Below are 24,925 nucleotides of genomic sequence, written 5' to 3'. Positions count from 1 at the left end.
TCGGTTTATTTTTGATTTGTAATAATTATGTTGTACATTTGTTTTTCATGAGTTAAAATTCGATTAAATTTTGAAAATCATCTTTGTTTTTTGTTTCTCATCATTATACAAACCTTAGATCCAAATAGAAGAACTAGAAACCAAATCAAAACAATCGTGTTTAATAATCATGAATGATACTTTCTTTTATCTCAATTTTATGTGGGTAAATTGAATATTATAGAATCAAAGTTCGCCTTTAAAGGAAAATTAGGAATTAATAAAGATAAATTTGAGATTTTTATCATGTGCTGTCTATGCTGTGTCTGATTTTTACTGTGGCCGATGCACTATCAAACGGGAAATCAAAGTTTATTGATTGAATGAAAAATAAAAGACTTCTGGAATGTGGATGTTAGAGGAAATCTGTTTGAATACTTGGCTTAATTGGCCATGTTAATTAATTGGAACACGAGCAACTGAGTGGTTGGGTCGAATTACACACATGTTACGTCACGAGTCTCTGCTGCAGATTGTGTTAAAAGTCTGCGAGTGGTAGGGTAGCTTTCTTCATGGTCTACGTGATACTCGACTCGTATTCAAGCCTAGTGCGAATAAAAACCCAACCTGTCCGCAATTATATCGATACAGCCTTATCATTACATAAAATTTTCATTCGTTTTATGCCTTGGAATTAATTTAATGGCAATTTTGATAGGGCCGGGAGTCGCTGTGTCTGGACGACGGACGATACCGATTCTGACGAAACCACGGAATTATTGACCTGGCTCAAAGTTCAACAATTATTTTACAGCTTTTATTTTTGTCGTTTTATTTAATATGCATAGGTACGGTTTGGAGTAGGGGTTTCAATTTCCGAGATCGGGATTCCGTTTTGAAATTTCAGACTTGTTGCAGAGCTGCAACAAGTCAATTTTAAAAAGCTTTAAGTCTTAAGTCATTTCTAAAATCAAACTGATTTAAATCTTAAGTCAAATTCAACATAAAAATCAAATGATTTAAGTCTTAATAAGGGTTTGACTTGAATCATTTTCTTTTAAGTCAAGTCATTTTCGTAAAGACTTAAATCATTATAATGTAATTTAAGTCGTTTTTACGAGTTAAGTCGGCAAAATGACTTAAATCAAAATAACCACCGTCAAGTCAAGACACCCAAAATTCAATTTTTAAGTACTAGTCAAGTCGTAATTTTTTAATGTTAATACCTAAAACATTTCTTATATTACCGATTGTCGATTTCCTTATATTACCTATATTATTAATTTACTGTAGGTACAAATGAGACTAAAACAATTGTTAATTTAATCTACTACCTATGTTGCCATATTATCAACAAATTATATTTTTTAACTAAAAAAAGTTTCAAATTTTCTTTAAAAAAATTCCAAATTTTCATAAATTTTTTTTCGCGAAGACTCAACTTTCGAAGAAGACTCACCCTGTATATATGGAAATGTCGAAAAAATGCTCGGTTTTGACTATTTTTATTATTTAGTGCATTTTCAAAGACGTTAGACACATAGTAAACATAGTCATAAAATTACGAAAATTTTAGGATTTGTAGGAAATTTTATGTAGATTAAAAATATATAATATACTTTTGAAGGCTTAGATACATTGTCTTTATGAGAAAATACGTTTTTTGGACCCTTGTTTTTCAGCGATTTTTGATGAAGGTTAAAACGTCCTCTACATCAATTACTGTTCTCGTAAGATTACATATTTTCTTATTCTGTACCTTTTAATTAGGAAATAACAGAGCAGTTTTAATAAAATCGGTAACATGACGAAAATCGCCAATTTTGATGACTATTGAAATTGTAAATTTCTTTCTGAGAGGGGAGATGAGACCCCCATTATCCCTCCCGCGTATATTAAATATAGCAAACATGGAAATATAACCTTTTGATATCGACGTTCTGCTTAGTATAAATAAAATATGATCTTTGAAAGACTAAAGCGTACAAAGTCTAATCATTTTAGATAGGGAATTTAATTTTTTCGAGATTTTTGGGATCCCGGGATTTAATATCGGGATTTCGGCGATAAATATGACGGGATTTCGGGATCCCGGGGTCCCGGTTTAGAAATTATTAAATAATTCCTTAATTCTGGCATATCATATTATGGAGAAAGCACTGTGTACTTTCAATGAATTTATGGCTTTATTTAGTTCGTTAATTTGTGTTTGTAGTTCCTCAAGACTATTGACAATTAGGACTATGTCATCAGTGAATCTTAGCTTAGATGGTAATATAATATATTCTCCATCTTTTGTTGGTCCATTCTAGTTGACGGAAGATTTCTTCTAGTGTTGCTGTAAACACCTTTGGGGATATTGCATCTCCCTGTCGTACTCCTTTGTCAGTTGGGAATTCTGGAATTTTTTTATTTATCAATTTGCTTGCATCTGGTAGTAGGCTTTTTGGTCTATAGTATCTGATGTAGTCTTGCGGTATGTGTTTTGTCCTTAAGAAGCTGATGTATGTTTTTGCTTGAATTTTCCAAGTCCTTCTACCAACGTACTTAAGTATTTCAGCTGTTATTCCGTCGTTCCCTGCTGCTTTTCCATTTTTCATATCTTTAAGCGCCTTTTCTACTTCCAGGGGAACTCACGATAATATACCAAGACCTTTAAATGCTTAAATGTTTTTTATGTTACCTTTAAAATATATATTGTAAATCTAAAATTAATAGTTAGTTTAAAAATACTTTCCTAATATATTTTCTTTTTCTTTTCAGGCAACCAAAAGTTCAGCCTCGACTGTGTCAAGGTAAGTGCCCTTATGTTTTCAAAATGACTGGCAATTAGGTATTATAACCTTATGAAGTGTATGTATTTATTATTATTAATGGAAGGATCTTTGAGTTAATTGAACAGGCTTCCAAGATCAACAACTTATATCCGTGGAATATTTCTTAAAATATATTTTGCTTGCTGCACTTTTTCAAAAATATTTTCAGCTGTTTATATGTGCGTTCCAGATTTTTCCAGTGACAGTATTATTATTTTCCTTAACTTAAAATAATTTATTGTTATTTTATAATCCTAGGTGTTAAAAAAATTATTGAACGTAAATATTTTCTCGCCAGATACTAAAATTTGTGAATATACGTCGAAAATATATTTTTGTAAAAATGAAATAAATAAGTGTGAACGTCATAAATGAGAACGATTGTATCAGCATATTGTAAACTCATGTCAAAATAGAATTTATTGCATTTCCAGCTAAACTACTTCACTGATTAAACTATGACGTTTTTTTTTCATTGTTCCATGTCACAAAAGTTTAAAGTGCAAATAATTAAAAAGTCTCTTTTTCAAAATTCTTAAGGAAAGGTCATGTCTTTTATCATCTAATTTATTACATAATATTTTTTAGCAATATCTCCCTTAATGAGACATTGACTTTTGATCATCACATTAACAAATAAAACAACAACCTTCATCTACAGGGTGAGTAAAATTAATGTATTTTGTGTTTACGTGTTAAAAGTGGCTTAGTAAAGATGCTGTAATATATCCATATTGTTCTTTGTAAATTTATTTATATTTTCTTCAGTTTTGTTGCAAAGCTGAATGATCCCGTCAGTTCTCTAGACGGTCTTTAATTCAGTTCAGGTAAAACGGACCGTTTTGACTGAACAGCTAAAACGTGATGTGCATACGGGGCATTATATGAACAATAAAAGTAAGATTTTATTTAATTTCGGAGACTTGTTAATTTCTTTTAGCATACTGTATACACTAAATTAACAAATATTTGTTGATTTATATAGTAATAGGTCTCATGGAACCGTTGGAATCGGTTTTTTAGCCTTTCTTATCAAGGCTGAATTTGATAAGCAAATATGGATTATTGAGTTCAAAAGCTATAATAATACTTATTTTATCTGGAGTAAGTAATTGTACGCTGAAATCTTGCGTACGATACTCTTGTCACGTCGTGTATTATTGTGCAACAAGTTTTCACCAACCCCTGTATAAAAGAGCAATTTATAAAGGTGAAAGGTGGTATAAAAAGTTCGACAATGTAGGATCGGGTTTATTTTTGCCAGAAACTGCTGTATCTGTTTTGAAAAAATCGCGATCATGTGTCTTTAGTATTTATATATTTTTACACGCATGTGATGTACGTAACATCATACGTATATCACTCTGCCAAATAAATCTATCGGAAAAAATGTGCCTGGCCTGGCCTACACTGCTCTCATTGACTTTTTGTTTTATTTTCAAGCAGTTGAATCATATGTATATTGGCCCATCTTAATGCAGAATTGTTATTTTTATGCTTTAACATTTCGTCGGTACTGTGGATATTATTTTTGAAACGCTCAGTTACTGCCAAAAAGGATCATTCAACTCGTTTATGTCATTTAAAAACTTCGATATATCTCAGATCGAATCTTAATATCATATTGAAACTTTTTCTAAACATTGGATTATTTCAATTAAGGCCAAACAATTTCACGCTGTGTTAGAATTTGCAAAACTCGATATTGATACTTACTGCACAGTCATTAATTTTTAATTAAATATTTAATTAGTTTCACGAAGTTATTCTTAATTCTGTAGTAAATCTTTTTAAAAATAACGAGTGTCAGATATATATATTTTTTGACTTAATACTATAGGCAACTAACAATACACGGACGCTCAAAGATAAACTTATCATGCTTGGCTATATTATGAAAATTTGCCAATAGGACCACTTTAGTGTAGATCTCTAAAATCTAAAATCACATTAGCTGTCACTCAGGGCCTATTTTACCATAAGGCCCATAAGACCCGGGCCTTGGGCCCGGTGGTCTGGGGGGCCCGTTAAAGGTTGTAAAATATTCATAATTTTAGAATTTTATCAGAAAAGAGGGCCCGAATTTTTGCTTGGGCCTTAGGGCCCGACCAGATGAAAAATAGGCCCTGAGAGCATATTATTTCGTATATTTTTCATTTTATTGATTTTATGGAAAGCACTGTTCATTAAAATGTTGTATCCTATGTTATAGGGCTTGTTTCTCTCTACAATTTTCTGTCTCACAATGTACCGTTTGTGTCCAGGAAGAGTTCATAGTTTCATAGTTGTCGATTTTCGAAAGAAATCAGTACATGCATATTATTTCGTATATTTTTCATTTTATTGATTTTATGGAAAGCACAAAGCACTGTTGATTAAAATGTTGTATCCTATGTTATAGGGCTTGTTTCTCTCTACAATTTTCTGTCTCACAATGTACCGTTTGTGTCCAGGAAGAGTTCATAGTTTCATAGTTGTCGATTTTCGAAAGAAATCAGTACATGTATATTATTTCGTATATTTTTCATTTTATTGATTTTATGGAAAGCACTGTTCATTAAAATGTTATATCCTATGTTATAGGGCTTGTTTCTCTCTACAATTTTTTGTCTCACAATGTACCGTTTGTGTCCAGGAAGAGTTCATAGGTTCATAGTTGTCGATTTTCGAAAGAAATCAGTACATCCAGGGCCTATTTTACCATAAGGCCCGGGTTGTCTGGGAAGCCCGTTAAAGGTTGTAAAATATTCATAATTTTTGAATTTTATCGGAAAAGAGGGCCCGAATTTTTGCTTGGGCCTTAGGGCCCGATCAGATTAAAAATAGGCCCTGCTGTCACTCGGTAGATTTTTAAGATTTTTTTTTATTTCACTTTTTTAGAACATTTTTTCAAGTGAAACAATAATTTTTTTTTTCAAATTAAAATTGATTCGGATATGTAATTTTAAAATTATATAGGATTATTGGCCTTTCCTTGTTTTTGTTATTAAAATTCCTTATTTATAATAATTTAGTTGTAATTATTAATAGTTTACTTTCACGATATGACTTCTAAATTATTCTACGTAAGAAAACAGTTACATTTTTTATTGAAAATGAAACTTTTTCCGGTAAGGGTGTGGATCCGGTGGCTGACCTTGAAGGCCATATTTGCTGCATTTGATCATCGATACTACGCAAGCGCACATCTTCGATGTTGCCAATTTGCAGTTTATTTTCGAATTATTTGCAGTTGAAAAATTTTTTTTAGTGTTAATCAATAATAATACAAATTCTATATAATTAATTTTATAATTTCAGATTTATCTTGATATCCAAAATTAAGATAAGAAGAATAATGAAGATTGTGAAATGAAAGAATTATTAATATATCAAATTGTACTAATAATAACATTTATTTATATATATACATTAAAATTAAAAATTATCATGTACGGATTTCTTCTTAATGGTTTTAAACTTATTAGAATTATTTTATTTCTTTCAAGTTATTTAATTTCTAGTTATTTACAGGCAACAATAGTTTTGATTATATGTATTGATGTTTTGAAATACTACCATGACGAGTCTTATACATAGAACAATACACGTCATGTTACTAATATAATATACTTTGATTATAATATTTGTATCATAATTTCTTAAAAATATCAAGTTAGTGGATTAACAGCAATTTTAGACATATATTTTATCGAAGAGTGTGTTGATAAGACTAAAATAAGCTTTATGTTTTATCTTTTTCTCTTTAGAAGGGAGATGGTTTGTGTCGTAGAATACATTACAGTATTTAATATTGTGTACTTTGATATTCTTTTCTTAATTTACTGTAATTTCTTGCTATAATGCCAAATCTTGTCAATATGGTGAAGGTTGAGATATTTGATCTTATTAGTTTTACACCTGTGTTTATACAAGACCAAATTAAGATTAGTTTGTAATTAGTTTGTGATTTATATTAAGATCTTTCTTATAATATTTGTCATGTCTTAATCCTAATACTATATTATGCTTTGTCTGGAAAATAAATGTTAAAATATCTTAATTTTGCATATCCTATTCCATCCTTCCATTAGGAAAAATATGGTTTATAAATCATATTATGCTAAGAAAATCACATAAATTAGGTGTAAGAATAGAGAAATCTTAAGGTAGCAGAAAAATTAATGCAATATATGTATAAGCAGAATTAAACAAGTTAACTGTAAATGTTGCTCAAGATGATTCTACAGTTTTAATTACGGAGGCTAAAAGGCCTTTTAAGGCCTCCATAGTTTTGATGGAATGTTAAAAAAAACTATTATGAACATGACATGGAGCTACAGCATTGAAAAATAAAAAACAACTTGGACACATCCCTTTTAATATTTACCGAATTTTTAATAAAGCACTTTTTAAACGTATAGCATAATAATCTAGAGCAATTAGATTAATTATAGGAATCTAGAATTTTATTTCTATTTAATTTTATTGACTATAAAAATACATAATAAGCGTTCACGTTTCACGTGTTGTGCGAAATATTTAAAATAATAATATAAATAATTATAGTAATATAAATAAAAAATATAAATAATATACCGCGTACTATGATTGAAAAAAATAGCGTCAGCGATGACTATGAAATGAAGATCGCTGTCATTTTATATGGGAAATGTCCTCAATCGTCATTTCCCAGCCAACTGGACGCCGATTTTTCGATCATACTGTATATATTGACAAAAAAACACAGAAAAGCACATATATGTTTACTACTAAAAATAATTCCAAAATAACTTGCAATCTGGCAACATCGAAGATGTGCGCATGCGTAGTGTCTGTGACTATATGCAGCAAAAACTCGTTTCAAGGTCAGCCACCGGATCCACACCATTACCCTTTTTCCTAACATAAATGGGGAATTTAGAAGTACCATACTACCCTAAGTCTATACCATACTACCATAACTACCATAGCACTCTAACTACCATAGCACTCTAACTACCATAACCCTCCACCCTGCATAATCATGAATTCTTATCCTTAATCTAAGTTTATGACTATGGAGGGCTTTTAGCCTCCATATTCATAATACACCTTTCAATTTTTAGAGATCAACTGATATTAGGCAACTTACTATACACTATCGAGGATTTAAGGTAGTTTCCAGCTTGGGATAATGACGTCACTACAGTAGTTTCTTGCAATTTTTACGTAGATGGTGCTAGTGGTAGTGCATTAATTTTAGAAACTTTTTGAATGATTGGGTAGGGGATTGAAGCCACGTGGTATGGTTCTTCACGGTTATATCTATCTCCTTCTCTCATTAATGTCTGCATTTATTCTTTATTTTTTTCTAAGACGTGCCGGAGATGACTTAAATTTAAAATGAGTAGGACTGCCTTAAGTAGGCTTTGTTTTTAATAGCGCTCTGTTGACGTACAAAATGAAATTGTTGCTTGTTGCTGGCTTAATGTCTAGTGAAATAAGGCGATGGCTTTGAAATGCAATAGTACCATTTTTACTTAGTACTGTTTTATGTTTACGTTGAATTTACATCGGCCAGTCAAGGTTTTATAACAATTTCTTTATTAAGCGAAACCTGATTTTTTAGGCAAGGTGTTGGTGGAAAAGTAAAAGAACCCCGTGTTTTGATTTGCTTCTGAAAAATCTGGTGTAAATATTTATAATTATAATTCTATTATTTTTATCGGGGAGGTGATGATAAAATGAAGAAAAGTAAACAATAATATTTTTATATCCTTATCAAAAAGCGAGTGATCAATTAGTTATTAAAGAAACGAAGTTAGATGTTTATTGGGTAAGTGCATGTACTTTATTTGTTTGTAGATATAGAGTTATTAGCTGTATTATAAAAACAATCATATGTTAAAGATAAAACTGTGATAATAGCAGCACATAACATCAAACTTTTGACCAAGTTAAAAGGTATTTGAAGTGATATCTTGTTCGTGTTCTATTGTAGTCAGTTGAATGTTGGTATGTCCTCTTTATACACAGCTTGAATACATAATTAACGGTGCTGTAGGTACCTCAAAATTCCGCAAGGTGAATATAAATAAATATCTATTTGCGATTTGTCATTTAACACAGATATTTTATGTATTTGCTGTTTTATTTCCATAATTAAAACTATTTAATATGATAAATGTCTCTTAAAGATTATCAAGGAGTGCTGTTAAGGTAGAAATTATGTAACAAGTTATATGATTTTATTTATTTTTAATTATTCGCAGGAAAGAAATATTTATATTTTTTTAAATGTCGCGTTAAAATATTAAGGGGGATTCCAAAAAGTCCTTGTGAGGTAAATGTATATTTATTTGATCTAATTTTCAAAAATTGAGATACGTTTTATCAGAACAAATAAAAAAAATGTTACAGCACTGTATAACGAAACAAAACAAGGTTGTTAGCAAACATTGCTATCGGTTTATCTCATTCTACAGTTAATTTTTGTATATTCCTATGTTTTTAATATATGTTACAAACCTGAGTTAAATCAATTTTTGGTTAAGTGAAAGAAAAACCGTTTAAAGGTATAAAATTATAAATTATATTTTATCTAATACCTACATAATTTGCAAATTACTATGAATGCGATGCGCAATATATATGATAAAATTTTTCGAGTGACTTGATAAAAGCTGAAATCTGTGACGATTATTGCAAATATGTGTGTGTGTGTGTGTCATTTTGTTTTTTCTAAAAGTTTTTTTCGCTGTGCATTCTGAATAAAAATCAGTGCGACAGAAAAAAGACACAGCTGCCATTGTTTGTATTTTTTTTACCATAACTAATTTTATTCTTATTGTCTTTTAAGAGTTTGTGCAACGAAAATGTCTTTATTTGTCAATTTCAGTTCGTTCAACCAGAAAAGATCGGTCGATATTTCGCCGGTTCTTAAGAAATCCGTTATATAAAATTTCGACATGACTAAATTGCATTTGTAATTTTTATAGATCGGGTTGAAAGAGGAAGTTTTACTCAGTTTACTTCTTATAATTACTATAGCGATATGTAAATTAGAGCTATGCCGACGAGTTTTGTTATTAATTGCGATTAATTGCCCGTTTTCAAATAGTTTCTCGAAATTCGGGGTCAAATTTTATGAAAGTATTTCTACGCCATTGAATCGGTTCATTTTGTGCTGTAAATCATTCTATAACTTTTATTTTTACTCTCTTGTTATCTTGAATTATTTCGCAAGTCTTAATTTCATTCAAATTTCATTAAGCAAACATGTAAGTGAATCATTCTAAAGATTGCCATAAAAGATATTCTAAGGTCTGATCGGCCTAAAACTATATTCAAAATATTACCTATTTTAAAATCTTTCTTTTTTTATCTACCCCGTATAATCTAATCACTGACGTACTTATAAATATTTTAATGTCTGTTTGATTACTATTTGTGTATTTAAGTAAAGAGCACTTACAGATTTTTTTATGCTATGACAGTTTTATTTTTAGTATAGTTCTGTAATGTTAAATACTGGATTAAAAAATTGATTTTTTAGAAGCGAAATAAAAGATAATAGGAATGTCTCATCAAAAATAAATGTGCTAAAGTTTGAGCAATGGAATCGGAGGACGTCTTGAGATATTACCTTGATGAAGTAAAGGATACTCAAAATGATATTAGCAATTTAGAGGAGGAGGAACATATTCCTAACGGTAAGCGCCTAAACTCTTTAATTGGTCGCAATTGAATTAAACGAAAATGATTTTCGATAAACAATAGAACATTTTATGGCTTAGTAATCCTTTTAATCATTTTATTACACACATTAATAAAGTATATATACATACAGATTATTCAGATAATTCTATTTACTTGGTTTGTTCTTTGAGTCATGTCATGTCGAATTTGTTTTGACAAAGGGGGACATCATTAAATCACATCACATAATATTAAATTAAATCGTTATTTGGATGGCATGTACTTTTGTCGATCTAAAAAAATGTCCTGACCTTTTAGAAGCCGAACAGGCCACAGATTTTCTTTTGAAAGTCGGACTAGAAAACTTGAGTCAGTTTCACCAGCAAGGTAAAGAGATTCCAGAGAATGTGCTGATCGACTCTGTAAATCAGAGGCATTTGACTGAAAAACAGACGCAAACAATCCGATCTCGAGTAGCGACATTAAATAAAACTTTACGAAACAGACAGCCCAGGAGGAAACATAGACAAGATGTGAGAGATGTCGCCTGGGGGAACGTAGAGGTAAAACTCTATTCTAAAATGGACCTTTCTGTTTTTTTAATGACCTGGATTACAGACTTCTAGTACAGGATCTCGTTCAAGAAGCGCAACTCCAGACTCTCTGGATTCTGGGGATAATCCTAACTCAAACAACGAGGATCTTACGTCAGACGAAGATCAACAGCTTTCATCCTTACCTCCATTGTAAGTAACGTTTGATAAGTTGATACAGGCTTCTCTAAAATCCAGGGTAATTCAAATTCGGAGCCCCACCATTAGCATCTCGATAACTATACGGGCATGGCTAAATTAGGGCAAAGTTTTGGTTTGGTTTGGTTTTGGTCCCAAAATTGATTTTTCCAAGAAATATTTGATTTTTCAAAGAAAATAATATAGTGAAACACCTCTGCACTATTCAGCAAGTTATCTAAAATAAAGTTAATTAGTTCCGGAGATATTCGAGAAAAACCGAAAATTGAAAATTTTGATTTTATTTTTTCTGATTTTATTTGGTATCCCAAAACTAAAAGCACATTTTCATTGGCATTTCTTCCAGTTACACAACGTTGTTTTCAGATTTGTCATGCGACGTTTTGTCTTTTGCCCACCTTCATCGAATTTATATTTTCTTAAAGGTCCCATATTAGATTTTTACACATCTAAATAAATAATTTATTTGCGATTCTAACGATGTATGGCATATTCCTCGTATCTACTATAGTTTTCGAGATCCCAATGAAGGGGTTGTTTGAATTACTCTAGATACCAGAGTCACACCAGAGTATTTGGTAAGGTTTAGGTAAATATTTTACTTCTTCACTAAAAGAGTTGTTTTTAATCTTTGACGTTCATTTTATTAGAAACCGGGCGATGTTTTTCCCTGTATTTAATAAATCTGTTTTCCTTTCTATTTTTTGATCCCTATGGTGTCCCAAAAAGTGGGGGTGTTGTAGAAAAATACGAAAAAATATGATTTCCCATTATAGAAGGTCTAGCTATATTGGCAGTGGGTATGTTTGTCATGCCTGTTTGTTCAGTGTGTTTTTGTTTTCTGTTTATATGTGGCATACTAACCAATTTATTCTTTGTGTTTAAACTGCTTTATTTTTCTAGATTTTTTTATTGCTTACAGTAGTATTTCTCGTATTTCTCTTCAAATTTGGTGTTCTGGTTATTATTTTGAGATTTTTTTTTATTTTTGCTCTCTGACTATTTTGGTTGAATAGTCAGAGAGCATCTGTATTCGCGATTTTTCTATTATATGGCATCAAATCGCATATTTTTCTTAAGTTGGCAAGAATTTCCTATAAGGTACAAATTTAATTACCCCGATTGTTCTCTATCTGAAATATGCACATTTTATTATTAATTTTTAATCAATTTCATTATCTTCCTCTCAGTGTCTTTTATTAGCACATTTATATAGAGCATTTTCACACATTGTTCTTTTACAGCGAAATGAAACGAGCTTGTGCAGTTTTGTCATCCTTTTTTTTATTTTTGCTTTATTGTATTGATTATTACTCAAGGCCGTTAAATATAAAATATGTTGTTTTTTCTTTTTAACAAACGGTACACATCTATCTCATCGATATTTCGTCCTTTTTTTGTGATAAAAAATATATTTTTAGCACCTCAGATCATTCGACTCAAGTTAACCAAAAATCTAAAATAAAATGGACTTCAAGTGAGCCTCTTCAAACGAAAAAATTCACCAAGCACGATAACAAGGGAGACATCGCTCACTTGGGCTCTGAAAATGTCGTTTTAAAAGGGTACCAACAGCTAACTGAGAATGGTTCGTTACCACGACCTCAGAGATCAAGGAGTGGTAGCGATCCTACTACAGAAGTCCATTTAAACTCACATAAACACCAGGCAAGTGATAAATGCTAGTATACATTTATTTACGACTCTAACATTTTTGGTTTATAGGAATTATTTAGAGAGCCAGAAAATTTTCATACTCAGCTTACCAGAACTAATAATATAGTCACCACTCATAATAATTGCAGTACTGTGTACATCACTCCCATAGAAGTGAATGAGGATGTCACATTAAGTTTTGAAGGTGTCATTAAACAAAACGAAAATAATAACTTTCAGTCCACTGTAAGAAATTAAAAAAAAACAATTAAAATAAATTTTTAAAATATATTTTTAGGAATGGCAGTTGGATGAAGGCGTGTGCATTGAAGAATTCAGCGATGTTGAATATCAACATCTAAAACCGCTGTTATATGTTGAAGTGGTTGCCATATTAGATCATTATCACATAAGCTATCATAAGAAAAAGGCCAGTATCAAAAACAAAGGTTCGTTATCTGGTGAAAATCGTTTCATTTTCATAAAAAGCGTTTCTAGGCGGTAACGTCTTTGGGGTTAACCTCACTTCTTTGGTGATGCGTGATTTGGCTCGTCCCACTGACAACTCCATGGTACCTCAAGTATTTCAAAGTATAGTGGAACATTTGAGTAGCAGGTGTATCAACGAAGATGGCATTCTAAGACTGACTGGTCAGAAGCAAAAATTAGAACAGCTCTGTCATGAAATCGAATTGAAGTTCTATAATAACAGGAAGCACGTTGAAAAGTTGCTTAAGGAAGCTACAGTTCACGAGCTAACGGGTGTTCTGAAGAAGCTTCTGAGAGATTTACCAGATCCGATATTCACCATGGAATTGTTTGATATGTTTTATAAAACTGGCTGTAAGAAGTTTTCATTATATCCAAGTTTACAAATATATAATTTATTATGATTTTTAGCAATACCAAATATTGAAGACAAGGTCAGGGCTCTGAATTTGCTCGTTCTAATGTTACCCATCGAGCATAGGAACACTTTTAGGCTTTTGTTGCAATTCTTTTTGAAAATAATCGAAAATGAGAGTAGGAACAGAATGGGGTTAAGGAATGTCGCGATGATCACGGCGCCATCTTTCTTTCCTCCTAAACTACTTCTGCCCAAGTAATTTTATTAATTTTTTAATTGTTTTATTTCATTCAGTGTTCAAAGATTATATTAGTGGCGTTTTCAGGGATAATCGTAAACACTTCGATCAGAAAGTAACCAATGAGGAATTAGCAAAACAAATCAACGGTGCGGCTGTGTGTTGCTGTATTATGGAGACTTTGTTAAAGACAGGGGATAAACTATGGACAGTGCCCAATTATCTGGTCTTTCAAGCCAGAGAAGCTCAAAAGAAAGCTCAGGTTAAAAAGGATATGGGAAAAGACAAAAAACTTGTGAGTCTTTTTTATTCAATATTTGGTTTTACTATTTAATGTTTTATTAATCTTTGTAGCTAGACCAGAAGTAATATATCGTCAGTGAAACTTGTTAACCTGCTAACTTTTACTTTAATTAAATAATACGTTTAATACATAATTTTTACGTTAAATTTTCAACAAAATTTTATTGAGATTGAGTTTCGTTATTCCCCAACAAATATTATTATCTCTTGATCATATTAACGCGTGAATATACTTGCTATTTGCTACATGTGTACATATTTTTTATACGGTTTCTTTTCTCTGGTATAAAATCAGGAATAGAGTTTAACACATTTCACCGACGATATTAGTTTTTTCAGTAATGTTGTCTGCTTCACAATAAATCAAAGTAAAGGAAGAAATATCAGAAATACTAATTTTTTACTCTTGGCTTTTACTTTGGCTGCTCTACGCACATAACCCCGTATAAAAGGTTCCTGTATGGTGGGGGTACTTAACAGGGTGAAAAGTTCTTCCCTTTATACGGTATTCTGTCGCGCTTGAGTTTACTGACATTATGGAATTTATTCCATAATCTCCGCTTGGGCTCCCGTACTACTAGTTTTGTTTGAGATATTTATTATTTTGATTTACAACCAAGCATGTGGATGTTTTATGTTAAACAGTAGCGACCTTCAATAATGAGATTTATTTTTTGTTGTAACTTTGTGTGCGGAGTTTTTTTAATGAAGATTATCATTATTAAAACGTATTCTAATTTTTAGCGATCTGCTAAGACCAAATTGGTGAGAAGTAGTACTCAGTATGAGCCAGGTGCTATGAACGTGCCTAGAATGAAGAAGGACTTTTTATTTAATATTTAGACTTAGATTATTATTAACTCATTCCTTACTATAATAAGAACCACATAGGCGTACTTAAAAAAGATTTTTGAGCAATTTTAATAATTAAAGGCGACAATTATTTATCCGCGTGATTATAATTATAATTTGTCTTAAATTTTAAGTGAAAAAAAATGTGTTTGAAATGTGAAATTTTTTAAAGCAGTGTGGTTCCTAAATACTGATTCAGAACAGTGGGAAAGATTACTCAAAAATATTCAACCAAATACCCTTAAGTATCAGGAACAAATAGTATTAAATTTAGTCTGTAATGTCTTAACTGTTGCTCATCAATAACTTTTACATTGTGATCGTAACTTTATTAATATTTAATACTTATTAAAAATAGTTTTTATGTATTGTGCCAAAATAAAGACATTTTAAATGACAAAAAATCTGTATTTATTTGAACAGTAAAATCACAAAGTGTAGCCTAACTTTTTAACCCAACCCAGTCCGTCGACAGTTCCATTTAAAGGCGTATATTCTAACCCAATCCAATCATTGTATCCTATATTTTTGATCGCGCCAAGAACGTACTTGTAGTTTATTTCTCCAGGTGTGTCAGGTTCATTTCTATTAGGCGCCTGAGCGATTTGAATGTGCCCTATAAGGGATTTTAGCTCTTCAAGAGTGTGTGTTATATCTCCTCTTATCAGCTGTAGATGAAAAATGTCTAATTGAAGCTTTAAGTTAGGACTGTTCACACTTTTTAATACATTCACAGCTTTTTCATAAGAGTTGAGGTAATATTTAGGTACAGAATAATTATTGATTGGCTCTATGACCCCTAGTAGGTTTTCTTTTTCTAGTATTTTTGAAGCAAACTTAAGATTTTCTATGTAGGTTTTATCATGGTCATCTGTTACTTGACCTTCCACGCGTCCTGACATTATATGAATCCTTAAAAAAAGTTTATATATTCTCTCTGCTTATACATATTAAATAACTTACTTTCTTGCTCCTAGAGCTTTAGCATATTCCACTGTGGTGTTAAGTGATTGTTTAAATTCATTTTGTTTACCTGGTAGAGCTGCATATCCTAATTCTCCCTTAGTAACATCACCTATACAAAACACTTTTTATTTAGTATGAAGTTAGAAGTAATGCCTTACCTGTGAATATATTTATAAGAATTTGCTCAATGCCAGCAGCATTCTTAGCTTTGACCACTTGTTCTTTCGAAAAACCAAAAGGAAACCCCGATTCAACGGCGCTAAATCCGGCTTGTTTGGCGGCCGCGTATCTGTCCAAGAAGGGCGTTTCTTTAAAAAGGAACGCTAAATTTGCGCAAAATTTCGACATTTCTTGGGATAATCTTGCTTGAGGTAATACAAAGACACATAACCTTAAAACAAGCAAATCTCAGTACTGTATTAAGCAATTTTAGAGTTTTCTTAAAAGATAAGAAGATATCTAATAGCGAAAACAAAAAATATTGTTTTAAGTAAATAATGTTTCTTACAGGATAAATGAGTTAGCATGTTTAAATATGATGTTCATTTTGAACAAATATAAATGACCTTAAAGAAAAGCTTGTTTAATATAGTAATTTTATTTAAGAAAATTATGTTATATCTTGCAGATTTTTAAAAGCTACTTAAACCGCGAATATGCAGCGTAGACATCTAACGAGTTTAAATTATATTAACGTTCATTGATAAAGCAGTGATCTGTATTTTTTCTGTTCATAGATATACAAAGTTTATATATAAGTATTCTCCCGCTAGATGTCACTGTTTATTCCTAAAGTTCTTAAGCAATATACTGGACAAGAAATAATTCGGAATTGCTTGGCATTGTAATTTATTTTTTTTATATATTTTTCTTTAGCTGACCTTAAATATCGTGGGGATATGAGATTTTTTTTTATTTAAAAAAAAAATATAATTAAATTTAGACGATTTGGGTGTCATTGTATTTATTTCTTAAGGGAATTTGTACTTAGAAAGGGTGGTATATTAGGAGTAGCGTTTATAAATAAAAGTCTTGGAGGGCATTAGGTAGAGGGTTTTTAATAAAATTGCGGAAAAAAATATAACTTTATTGTCATTTAATTACACTATATACAAGCTAAGTTATTTACAAAAACTAAAAAAAATATTAAGTTACCACATTTGTACCACTTTTGTTGGCTACGTTGCCGTGCGTTGCGAATAATTTTTTTTTTCAAAGTGCAGCGATTTGTCTGGTTGTCGTTAAGTAAGTTAGGAGCTCGCCAAAAGGAAAGAAAGATGCATAAGTTAGATAGATTTATTATTGTAATTCTTAAAATTTATTTCTTTGGTGTGTATATTAAAAAAAATATACGTTCGTACGTTCCAGTTTTGTAGTAAAAACTATAAGCATGTTATATACAAATTTTTCACATACAGCAACTAAAAACGCTCCGTCCGGATTGGCTCTGATTCTAAATAAATTATCACCGATTCGTAATGCGTATGTAGTAATGTGTTTAATCCTTTGGCGCTTTTAGTTAGTGTATTATAAATGATCCACTTGTGATGTATATAACAGTGGACGGTTATCAAATGAGAATCTAATAAGTAAACATAATGTTCAATAAGTCGGACCAGCCGAATTTGAAAGCACTTGTCATACACACCACGCGTAGTTTTAGGTACGTAAAGTCAAAAATTGAACACATCGGTTGTATTTAATCCCTATTAGAAATACATATAAATTTGTTTCGAACAGTTAGCGAGTGCGAGATACTCAAAAGGCACTGATCTGTTAGCATATCACAACGTGCGATGCGTCGTTCTCAGATATATTCGTTTTACGACAGCATCGCAGACGGAATGTAAAAGGTATATGGACGCTACTTGAGCTCGTGCATGTTTTTGCTCAGAAGCAAGTTATTGTGGGGACCCGACAAGTGCCTGATCAGCTCCGGCAGCGATTCGAACGACAAAGGACAGAAACAGCAATTGAAGCGTCCAGAGCTGCCGTCGCTCGAGGAAATCACGTTCCGATGCACGGAACACAAGTGTTTTAGTAAGTGAGCTTTCTGTTTGAACATAGCGACGCATAGTCTACACGCGAACGGCTTTTCCCCCGTGTGCACTCGCAGGTGAGTCTTCAAATTCCACGACATCCCGAACTGCTTGCCACAGTACTCACAACGATACTCACGAACTTGGACGGCGGGCAAGGGCGCTTTACTGCCCGTCGCCTGCTGGGATGTCTCTGGTCCATCTTCCCCTCCCGCAAAGCTGGGCGGGGGTTCCCGAGACTCGTCGCCTCCCGAAGGAGGGTTCACTTGGGTCTGACACAGCGACCAGGGACCCCAAGTGTGCTCGAAGGCTGGGTAAGTCTCCGAAACGAGCCCCTGGTCCGCACTGGGAGGCCGGTACTTCACTAACACGTTATCGGGAGCCGAAGAGGTGTCTGGGTGAGTGCCAGGCGTCGGCGTGTGAGTCCTGTCTACGAGGAATGGCGGCGCCGATAGGGATAAGGGATGGTGAGCTGCTAGTAGCGGCGGCAAATTTTTATAGCGATGAGTGTGGTGGCTAGAGTCGTCTATGTACGATGGCGAGAAGGGTACAAATGGTGGGTTTTGGGCTGGCGAATTGTGGAAACCTGGACGTCGTTTTCGATGGGGCGTCACCACGTAGTTGTCCGGACTCTGGACTAGAGTGATCAGCTTGGAGTCAGGTATGGGAGGTTTTATTTGGGAGTAATCCTCTTGGTGCTTCAGGTCGATAGGCTCCATGTAAACGTGCTTGCGTTTCATTCGATGGTGGTGGAACTGGGACAGCTCGTGGACTTTAGGCGCGATCTTCACCGACGTCTGTCCGATTTTTAGGGCGTCCGAGTTTTTTTGTTCCCCTCTCTGAAATTAATGGAATACGGAACTGTATATATATCTTGAAATATTTCATATTTGCGAGTTACCTCTGAATTGGTGTCTTGATCTGGCGCCGGCTCGTTGATGTCCGAATTTTTCGTGGTTATCGACAAATTGACAGGATTGGGAGAGCCGTGGTTCTGGTCCTGCGAAGAGGCGTCTTCGTTCGGATCGTCCTCGTCGTCTTTGATCTCTCCCTCTTCCTTTTCCTCATCATCGGTCTCTCTTTTGATCGCCACAGGGTCACCCGTTTCGTTTTCTCTCTCCCAGCTGCCTCCGCCGTCATCAGACTGACTTTTGGCCTCTTCAGAACTCGAAGACTGCCAAACGTCCGACTGGATTTGGAACAGCTCGAAAAGCTCTTGGATGCTCTCAAGTTCACTAGACTGAAAACGTAAAACTTAACTTTTTTTGACGGAAAAGAAGGTGTTTCTTACTTTGATACAGGCCTGTCCATTGTACAGGAAGTCCAGCAGGTGTCTGAGATGGCAACTTTTGATACCCGGCAGAAGTACTTGTGTCGGATTGTTGGCATGAATGCTCTCCCCTAATATTCTCCTGACCAAAGGACTCGCCGTGGCTATGACGAGCTTGTGGGCGCTTAATGTTGTCTTGTCATCGCATACAAACGTCATGTCAGCATAGTTCTCTGACGTGAAGCAAGTCTTGATCTCGTCCACTATAGTAGCATGATGTTTGCCGTAGTGCAATGTCAAGAGCCCGTGCGAATCTTGTTCCTCTGAGTACATGGCGATTTTCGTTGTAGGACTACCTGAAATGTTCAACAACTTAAAAATTACAATCATTCATTTAATTTTCTTTAAACTGATATCAAAATATGTGATACTTTTTCTAAATACATTTGATTTGAATATCGCCCTTTAATTGTTAATTATCTACCAATTTAATTACGTATGCAGGATGTCCCAGAAATAACCACCTTTTTCTCCACCCCTTAAAAAAGTTCGGTTCTCTTCCAAAAAAAATATTTTTTGCTAAACCGCTGGATCTGTTCTGGATTTTCTTTCTTGTAAATTTAATCTAATACCTATGTTGCCATATTATTAAGAAATTATGTTTTTTAACTAAAAACTAAAAAAAATTCCAAAATTTTTTTAAAAAAATCCGATTTTTCAATTTTTTTTTTTCGTGAAGAAAACCTCAGAGGCGTGTTTCTGGGGTTGAACTATACTACCAGTTAAAACACTTGCACTCATTTCTGGGACACCCTGTATATTTGCGATAAAAAATACCCTAAAACATGTTTCGACGTTTGAAAAAGAACTTGAAGGCTAACAATAAAGAGCGGGACAAGGAAACAAAAATCAATAGCATAAAATGAATTATCAATTTTCTGATTGCATTCGAAACGTTCCAAATAAATTTCGTTTGATCGATTGGACGCGAAGAGAATGAAAAATAGCTCCGATTAAATATCAAATTTGCGTTTATTTCGATATTTCCACAGGTTTCTCGGCAAAGAGAAAAAAATAACAAAAAGAAAATAGTGACCCAGTTCGCCGTTAATACATTCTAGTTTTTCTAACTGTTGTGTAAAATCTAATCTATGTTTTTACTTTTATTTCGAAATGTGCAGTGAGATGCCAAACCTGAATTTAGTTCACATAAAAATGGGTTTATAATATTTTGACATACTTATCACAATATATTCTAAGGAAGATGCATAACGTACCTCAAAAAATACAATTTAAATATAAAAAAAATTATCAAGATAGTCTTAATACAATATATTTGAAGGTTAATCAATATCGTTTAAACATTTTTTCCATATATGGGGTATCCCCAAACAATTTTATATTGTACATATTGACAGGTATTCTCAAATAAACTATCATAATTCCTATATCTGTATGAAAAAGCTCTCTATATTGCATTATATTTTATAAACGATTTTTAATAGGTAGTTATGCGTGTCAGTTTTACAATTTCATTATATTACAGTAATTTTTTTCTCAATTCGAGCTTTCAGCGAGATGTGAAGATTTTAAAAGAAAATTTAAGGCATTAGGAAATACTGTTACGTCACGTTTCACTGTCCTCATTTTCTCATTCATCTTCCGTTTGCCTAGCGCTATTTATTAATACAAGATCGTGCTGCGAGCTGCCTTTACAGATATTTAGATCAACATACAGAGTGTGTCTAAAAAGCTAATCATCGCCATCTTTAGTGTCCAAAAAGAAAATTAAGCCAGACTCTTTATATGTGATGATTCTATTAGATACATTGTCTTATTTTTAATTCTAAATTTGATTTTAAGGTGTACTGTTTTCCAAATCAAACACTACCGTGACGCTGTTTTTTTTTCAATCGTATGGTATATTAATCTTAACGAGCATTTCCAGATGTTTGTCGTGTGTAAAACCAATCACAGATACTCTATTGTTTATGGAAAACGTCAGTCGCTGGTAAATTCTATTCAATAAATATTACATAATTTCTGTAGTTTTTCACTTTGTTTTATTGTACAATGATACGCGTTCCTTTTTTTCATTCTGACCTTGGCGTTGTTTAAACAAATTCGTTTTAAACCGCTCATATGCAAAAACTAATTGTATATCAAATTACTTTTCTAGTTAACTTGGAATGCGAATCTCTTGAAAATCTGCTGTTTTCTTGTCGTCGGGGAATCATAATTATGTCAGAGAGTGTACACTTAAATATTTTTTTAATGCACAGCAAAATGAAAATGACTTTCGTTTTGGTTTAGGGATTTTCTGAAGTCTTAAATTGTTCTAATAAATATCAGTCATTTGCTTGTGCTAAACAGAACGAACTATTATGTCACCGTTTAAGTTTGTCGAAAGTAAAACAGTTCTGTATTTCCTAAAAAGTAAAAGTGCTTTGGTAGAAGGTCGTAGCTACATTTGAATTTGTGTGTTAAACAGAAAGCTAGATAGATATATTTCTTTTTTTCCGCGGCTTAGCTAAAAAGTAAAAGTGTCTTAAATCGGAATTTATAACAATATTAATGTTTCCTAAATAGAGCAGCCGTAGTTGAAAAAGGAATAGTATATAAGGTTACCAAAGGCGAAGAATAGCGGCAGGTTTTGTAATTTTTTAAATTAGCGGCGAAAATAAAAGTTAAAATGAAAATACACGCCGTGTCGTAACGTTAATTATATAAAAAATACAATTATTGAATTAGCAGAAAGAATTAATGTTGCAAAATTAGTTCAAAAAAGTAAAAGTAGAACGAAGCTCTTGCAAGTGAGTGCGAAGCCTTGGTTCAATACCAGTGGCTCTCTTTTCCACTTTTGAACCACCAAACAACATATTATTACTCTAATAAAAGTTGTAGTAATTCTAAAGGGGTTGATATTTTATTTGGAAAAAGAAAAAGTAAAATGCAACAGGTATTAGCCGATACAGTGGGCAGCAATACATAAAAGTAGGCCAAAAATTATTTCAGATAATTTAGATAATCGGATAAAAAATTATGTTAGATAGAACAAGATATAAAATATAGTAATATTTTACAATATTCTCTATATCTATATTAGGACAAATAGATGATATTTCCAAGATAAGAAAATAGTGAAATTAGTACTGATATTAAAAGAATTTTACAGTTTTTCACTTGATAACGGTCAGAGATACGGACCGAAACGTTGTGTAAGTTAAAAAAAAATGATAATATTAGTCCGAAATTCTTTTAATATTAATACTGATTCATTGTCTACCACATTCAAAGTGAAATTAGTAGATATGACTTGACTGGAAAGCAAAGGAAGAGTGAGAGGAAGAGAAATAGTAAAATTAGCTAGAGAAGGCGGGGAAACATAAAGTAAATTATGGGGAATGGTTATTAAGAAAAAAGAAAAACTGCCGAGGTTATAATTACTTGTTGGGATGAAGGGTTTGTTAATGCAGTTAGTGATTTATGAGGAATTGTTAATTAGGTAATGGCCCATAAAGGACGAAGAGGATGTGAAAAAGGTGACAAAGGATTTGTTAATATGGCAATTATGAAAAAATATCAATGAACAATACGATTATGGCATAGCAGAGAAAGAAAAAAAATGGCGGTAACAGAGTTTAGTGGATTGTATGAAACTATCAATAAGCAAAGAGGCTGAGGGTAGACTTAACGGTGAGGTAAAATAATGAGACGCTGTGGAAGAGTGAGGGGGTGGATTACGAGGGATTATTGGTAAAAAAGTGGCTAAGGGTAGTCTTGGTGAAGGTGAAAAGATGTCAGAGGAAATATTGATGAAAAAGTGAAACTGCGAGAATATTTGGTGCAATTATCAGAAAAAGGCGAGAGAAGAAGTAGCAGCAGCGGTGCGCGGTTTCTATAGTGTCCGTGACGCAACTTGTAGAAACGCGAGTCGGGTTACGTAAGAGCACGAGGCGCGCCAAGGCGTGCGCGAGCGGGATTCGCAGCAGGAACAGGTGGTCGGCGCGACACTTACCCGATCAAATGCTAATCCAGGAGGCGAGCTCGGTCCAGGGAGCAGCCGCAGCCACTGGGAACACCACCGGAACAGTCCCGAGAGCAACACCGAGCCATGCTCGCACCACGAACGCACTGCACAGAGCCGCTGCGGTTGGCTGGCTGAGTCCTTCGCGCGACCAATGAAAGTAAAAGTGAGGCTGAGCGGCGCTCGTTGAGTATGTCGAGTCCTGTGGCGCGCACCCTCGACTCGACTGGACCGGACTGGCTCCTTCTCAATTTCTCCCTTTTCTTCCTCCCACTCTGGTTCTTTCTCTGCGAGGCCCAAGGTCGCGGCTCACTGCCCGTGCGATCCGCGTTTTCATGCTCTGCCGACGGCGGATGTGCGACAGAGAGATCTATTTCGGAGAGTTTGAACCGCGAACCGAGTCCGCGCTGGGGTATTTTCGCATTGGCGCGCTCGCTATTCATTTGCTTTCACCAAGCCGGCCAAGGAGACTCGTCTCGGGGCCCGGCGTGGGGCTCGCGCCCGGACTTTCACAACGAACCGAGCCTAGGAGAAGGGGGGCCGCGGGCCGCTCGCCGCTCGCGCTGTTGTATAATACGATGAAATAACAATCCCGCAATCCGGCGCCGCGATCGCAGACCTTTTATTCGGCTCTTCTTTGCCCGAGTCACCTCGTCCCCTTCATCCTCTCGATTAAACCATAAGGCGCCGCCTATACTCGATCATAATTCGCACGAAATTTTTCTCTCGTATCAAATTCTAACAACTAATAATTATTACCAATTACGAATTCATAAGACAAAACCGGGAACTACTACATACACAGGGTGTTCCTTAATGACATGCTAATATTTAAGGAGGTGATTCTTGGACTCATTCTAAGAAAAACACTTCATATGAATATATGTCATAAACATTTTAACTTTTAGATACAGGGTGGTAAAATTTTCTAATATTTTTTTTTCAAATATCTCTGATGGTATATATTTATGATACACGACTTACATGCCTCAAAATGGTTTATTTTGATATACAAAAAAATTGTTTCATTTCTTAATTTTCTTCCAGCCGATGCAGAAATGATTTCCACACAACAGTCACCGCATCATATTTTCAGCGATTTGACCCTGAAATAAAGTGACTTTAATTTTTTAAGCAAAAACTATGCGCCGGACGAAAAAAATCAAGAGACAAGAAATTTTAAAAAGAGAAGTCAGTGGTGTACCACCTTTTTCTCCAAAAATATACAATGTAAAACCCGTATGGACGGCACTGGTTGAAATAAATAAAATTCTCTGTACACCAAAAAAGGTATTTTGATGCATGGAAGACGTGTATTAAGTTTCATAAAGATATCTTTAATACAATCAGAGTTATTATGAAAAAAAAAATTAGAAAAATTTACCACAGTCAGAAATTAAGATGTGTAGGACATTCATATGAAGTTTTTCTCTTAAAATAGGTTCAAGAATCATGCCCTTAAATATTAGCATGTCATTATTTCACCCATAAGAGTGTCTCTGGGTTGTATATTCATGTTTT

The 24,925-nt window shown here is 33.5% G+C and overlaps 3 protein-coding genes across 8 annotated transcripts; 1 reads left to right on the top strand and 2 right to left on the bottom strand.

Annotated features, from left to right (window-relative positions):
- Nucleotides 1-8,183: 8,183 nt before the first annotated feature.
- On the top strand, nucleotides 8,184-15,497 carry LOC115882165 (rho GTPase-activating protein conundrum-like). Of its 6 annotated transcripts, none has more exons than XM_030900040.1 (11): nucleotides 8,184-8,592; nucleotides 10,312-10,468; nucleotides 10,773-11,017; nucleotides 11,073-11,200; nucleotides 12,628-12,874; nucleotides 12,932-13,108; nucleotides 13,161-13,311; nucleotides 13,361-13,705; nucleotides 13,763-13,964; nucleotides 14,035-14,242; nucleotides 14,995-15,497. In XM_030900040.1, the coding sequence occupies exons 2-11, from the start codon at nucleotides 10,372-10,374 to the stop codon at nucleotides 15,091-15,093; spliced, it is 1,899 nt and encodes a 632-aa protein (XP_030755900.1). In that variant the 5' UTR covers nucleotides 8,184-8,592; nucleotides 10,312-10,371; the 3' UTR covers nucleotides 15,094-15,497. The 6 variants fall into 6 exon arrangements, with proteins under 6 accessions (XP_030755900.1, XP_030755901.1, XP_030755905.1 ...); XM_030900041.1 differs by lacking the exon at nucleotides 8,184-8,592 and adding an exon at nucleotides 8,649-8,840; XM_030900045.1 differs by lacking the exon at nucleotides 8,184-8,592 and adding an exon at nucleotides 8,650-8,720.
- LOC115882166 (putative hydroxypyruvate isomerase) lies at nucleotides 15,490-16,674 on the bottom strand. The gene is made up of 4 exons (XM_030900046.1): nucleotides 16,577-16,674; nucleotides 16,227-16,459; nucleotides 16,066-16,177; nucleotides 15,490-16,014 (listed from the first exon to the last, which is right to left on the bottom strand). The coding sequence occupies exons 1-4, from the start codon at nucleotides 16,612-16,614 to the stop codon at nucleotides 15,531-15,533; spliced, it is 867 nt and encodes a 288-aa protein (XP_030755906.1). The 5' UTR covers nucleotides 16,615-16,674; the 3' UTR covers nucleotides 15,490-15,530.
- A 465-nt stretch (nucleotides 16,675-17,139) lies between these two features.
- LOC115882348 (transcription factor Ken 1) lies at nucleotides 17,140-23,757 on the bottom strand. Its single transcript, XM_030900371.1, has 4 exons — nucleotides 23,396-23,757; nucleotides 19,399-19,733; nucleotides 19,009-19,347; nucleotides 17,140-18,946 (listed from the first exon to the last, which is right to left on the bottom strand). The coding sequence occupies exons 2-4, from the start codon at nucleotides 19,708-19,710 to the stop codon at nucleotides 17,933-17,935; spliced, it is 1,665 nt and encodes a 554-aa protein (XP_030756231.1). The 5' UTR covers nucleotides 19,711-19,733; nucleotides 23,396-23,757; the 3' UTR covers nucleotides 17,140-17,932.
- Nucleotides 23,758-24,925: the final 1,168 nt, after the last annotated feature.

This window comes from Sitophilus oryzae, unplaced genomic scaffold (genome assembly GCF_002938485.1).
Source record: "Sitophilus oryzae breed Bouriz unplaced genomic scaffold, Soryzae_2.0 scaffold_177_pilon_pilon, whole genome shotgun sequence".
NCBI lineage: Eukaryota > Metazoa > Arthropoda > Insecta > Coleoptera > Curculionidae > Sitophilus > Sitophilus oryzae.
This window is presented reverse-complemented; position numbering and strand designations above follow the sequence as displayed.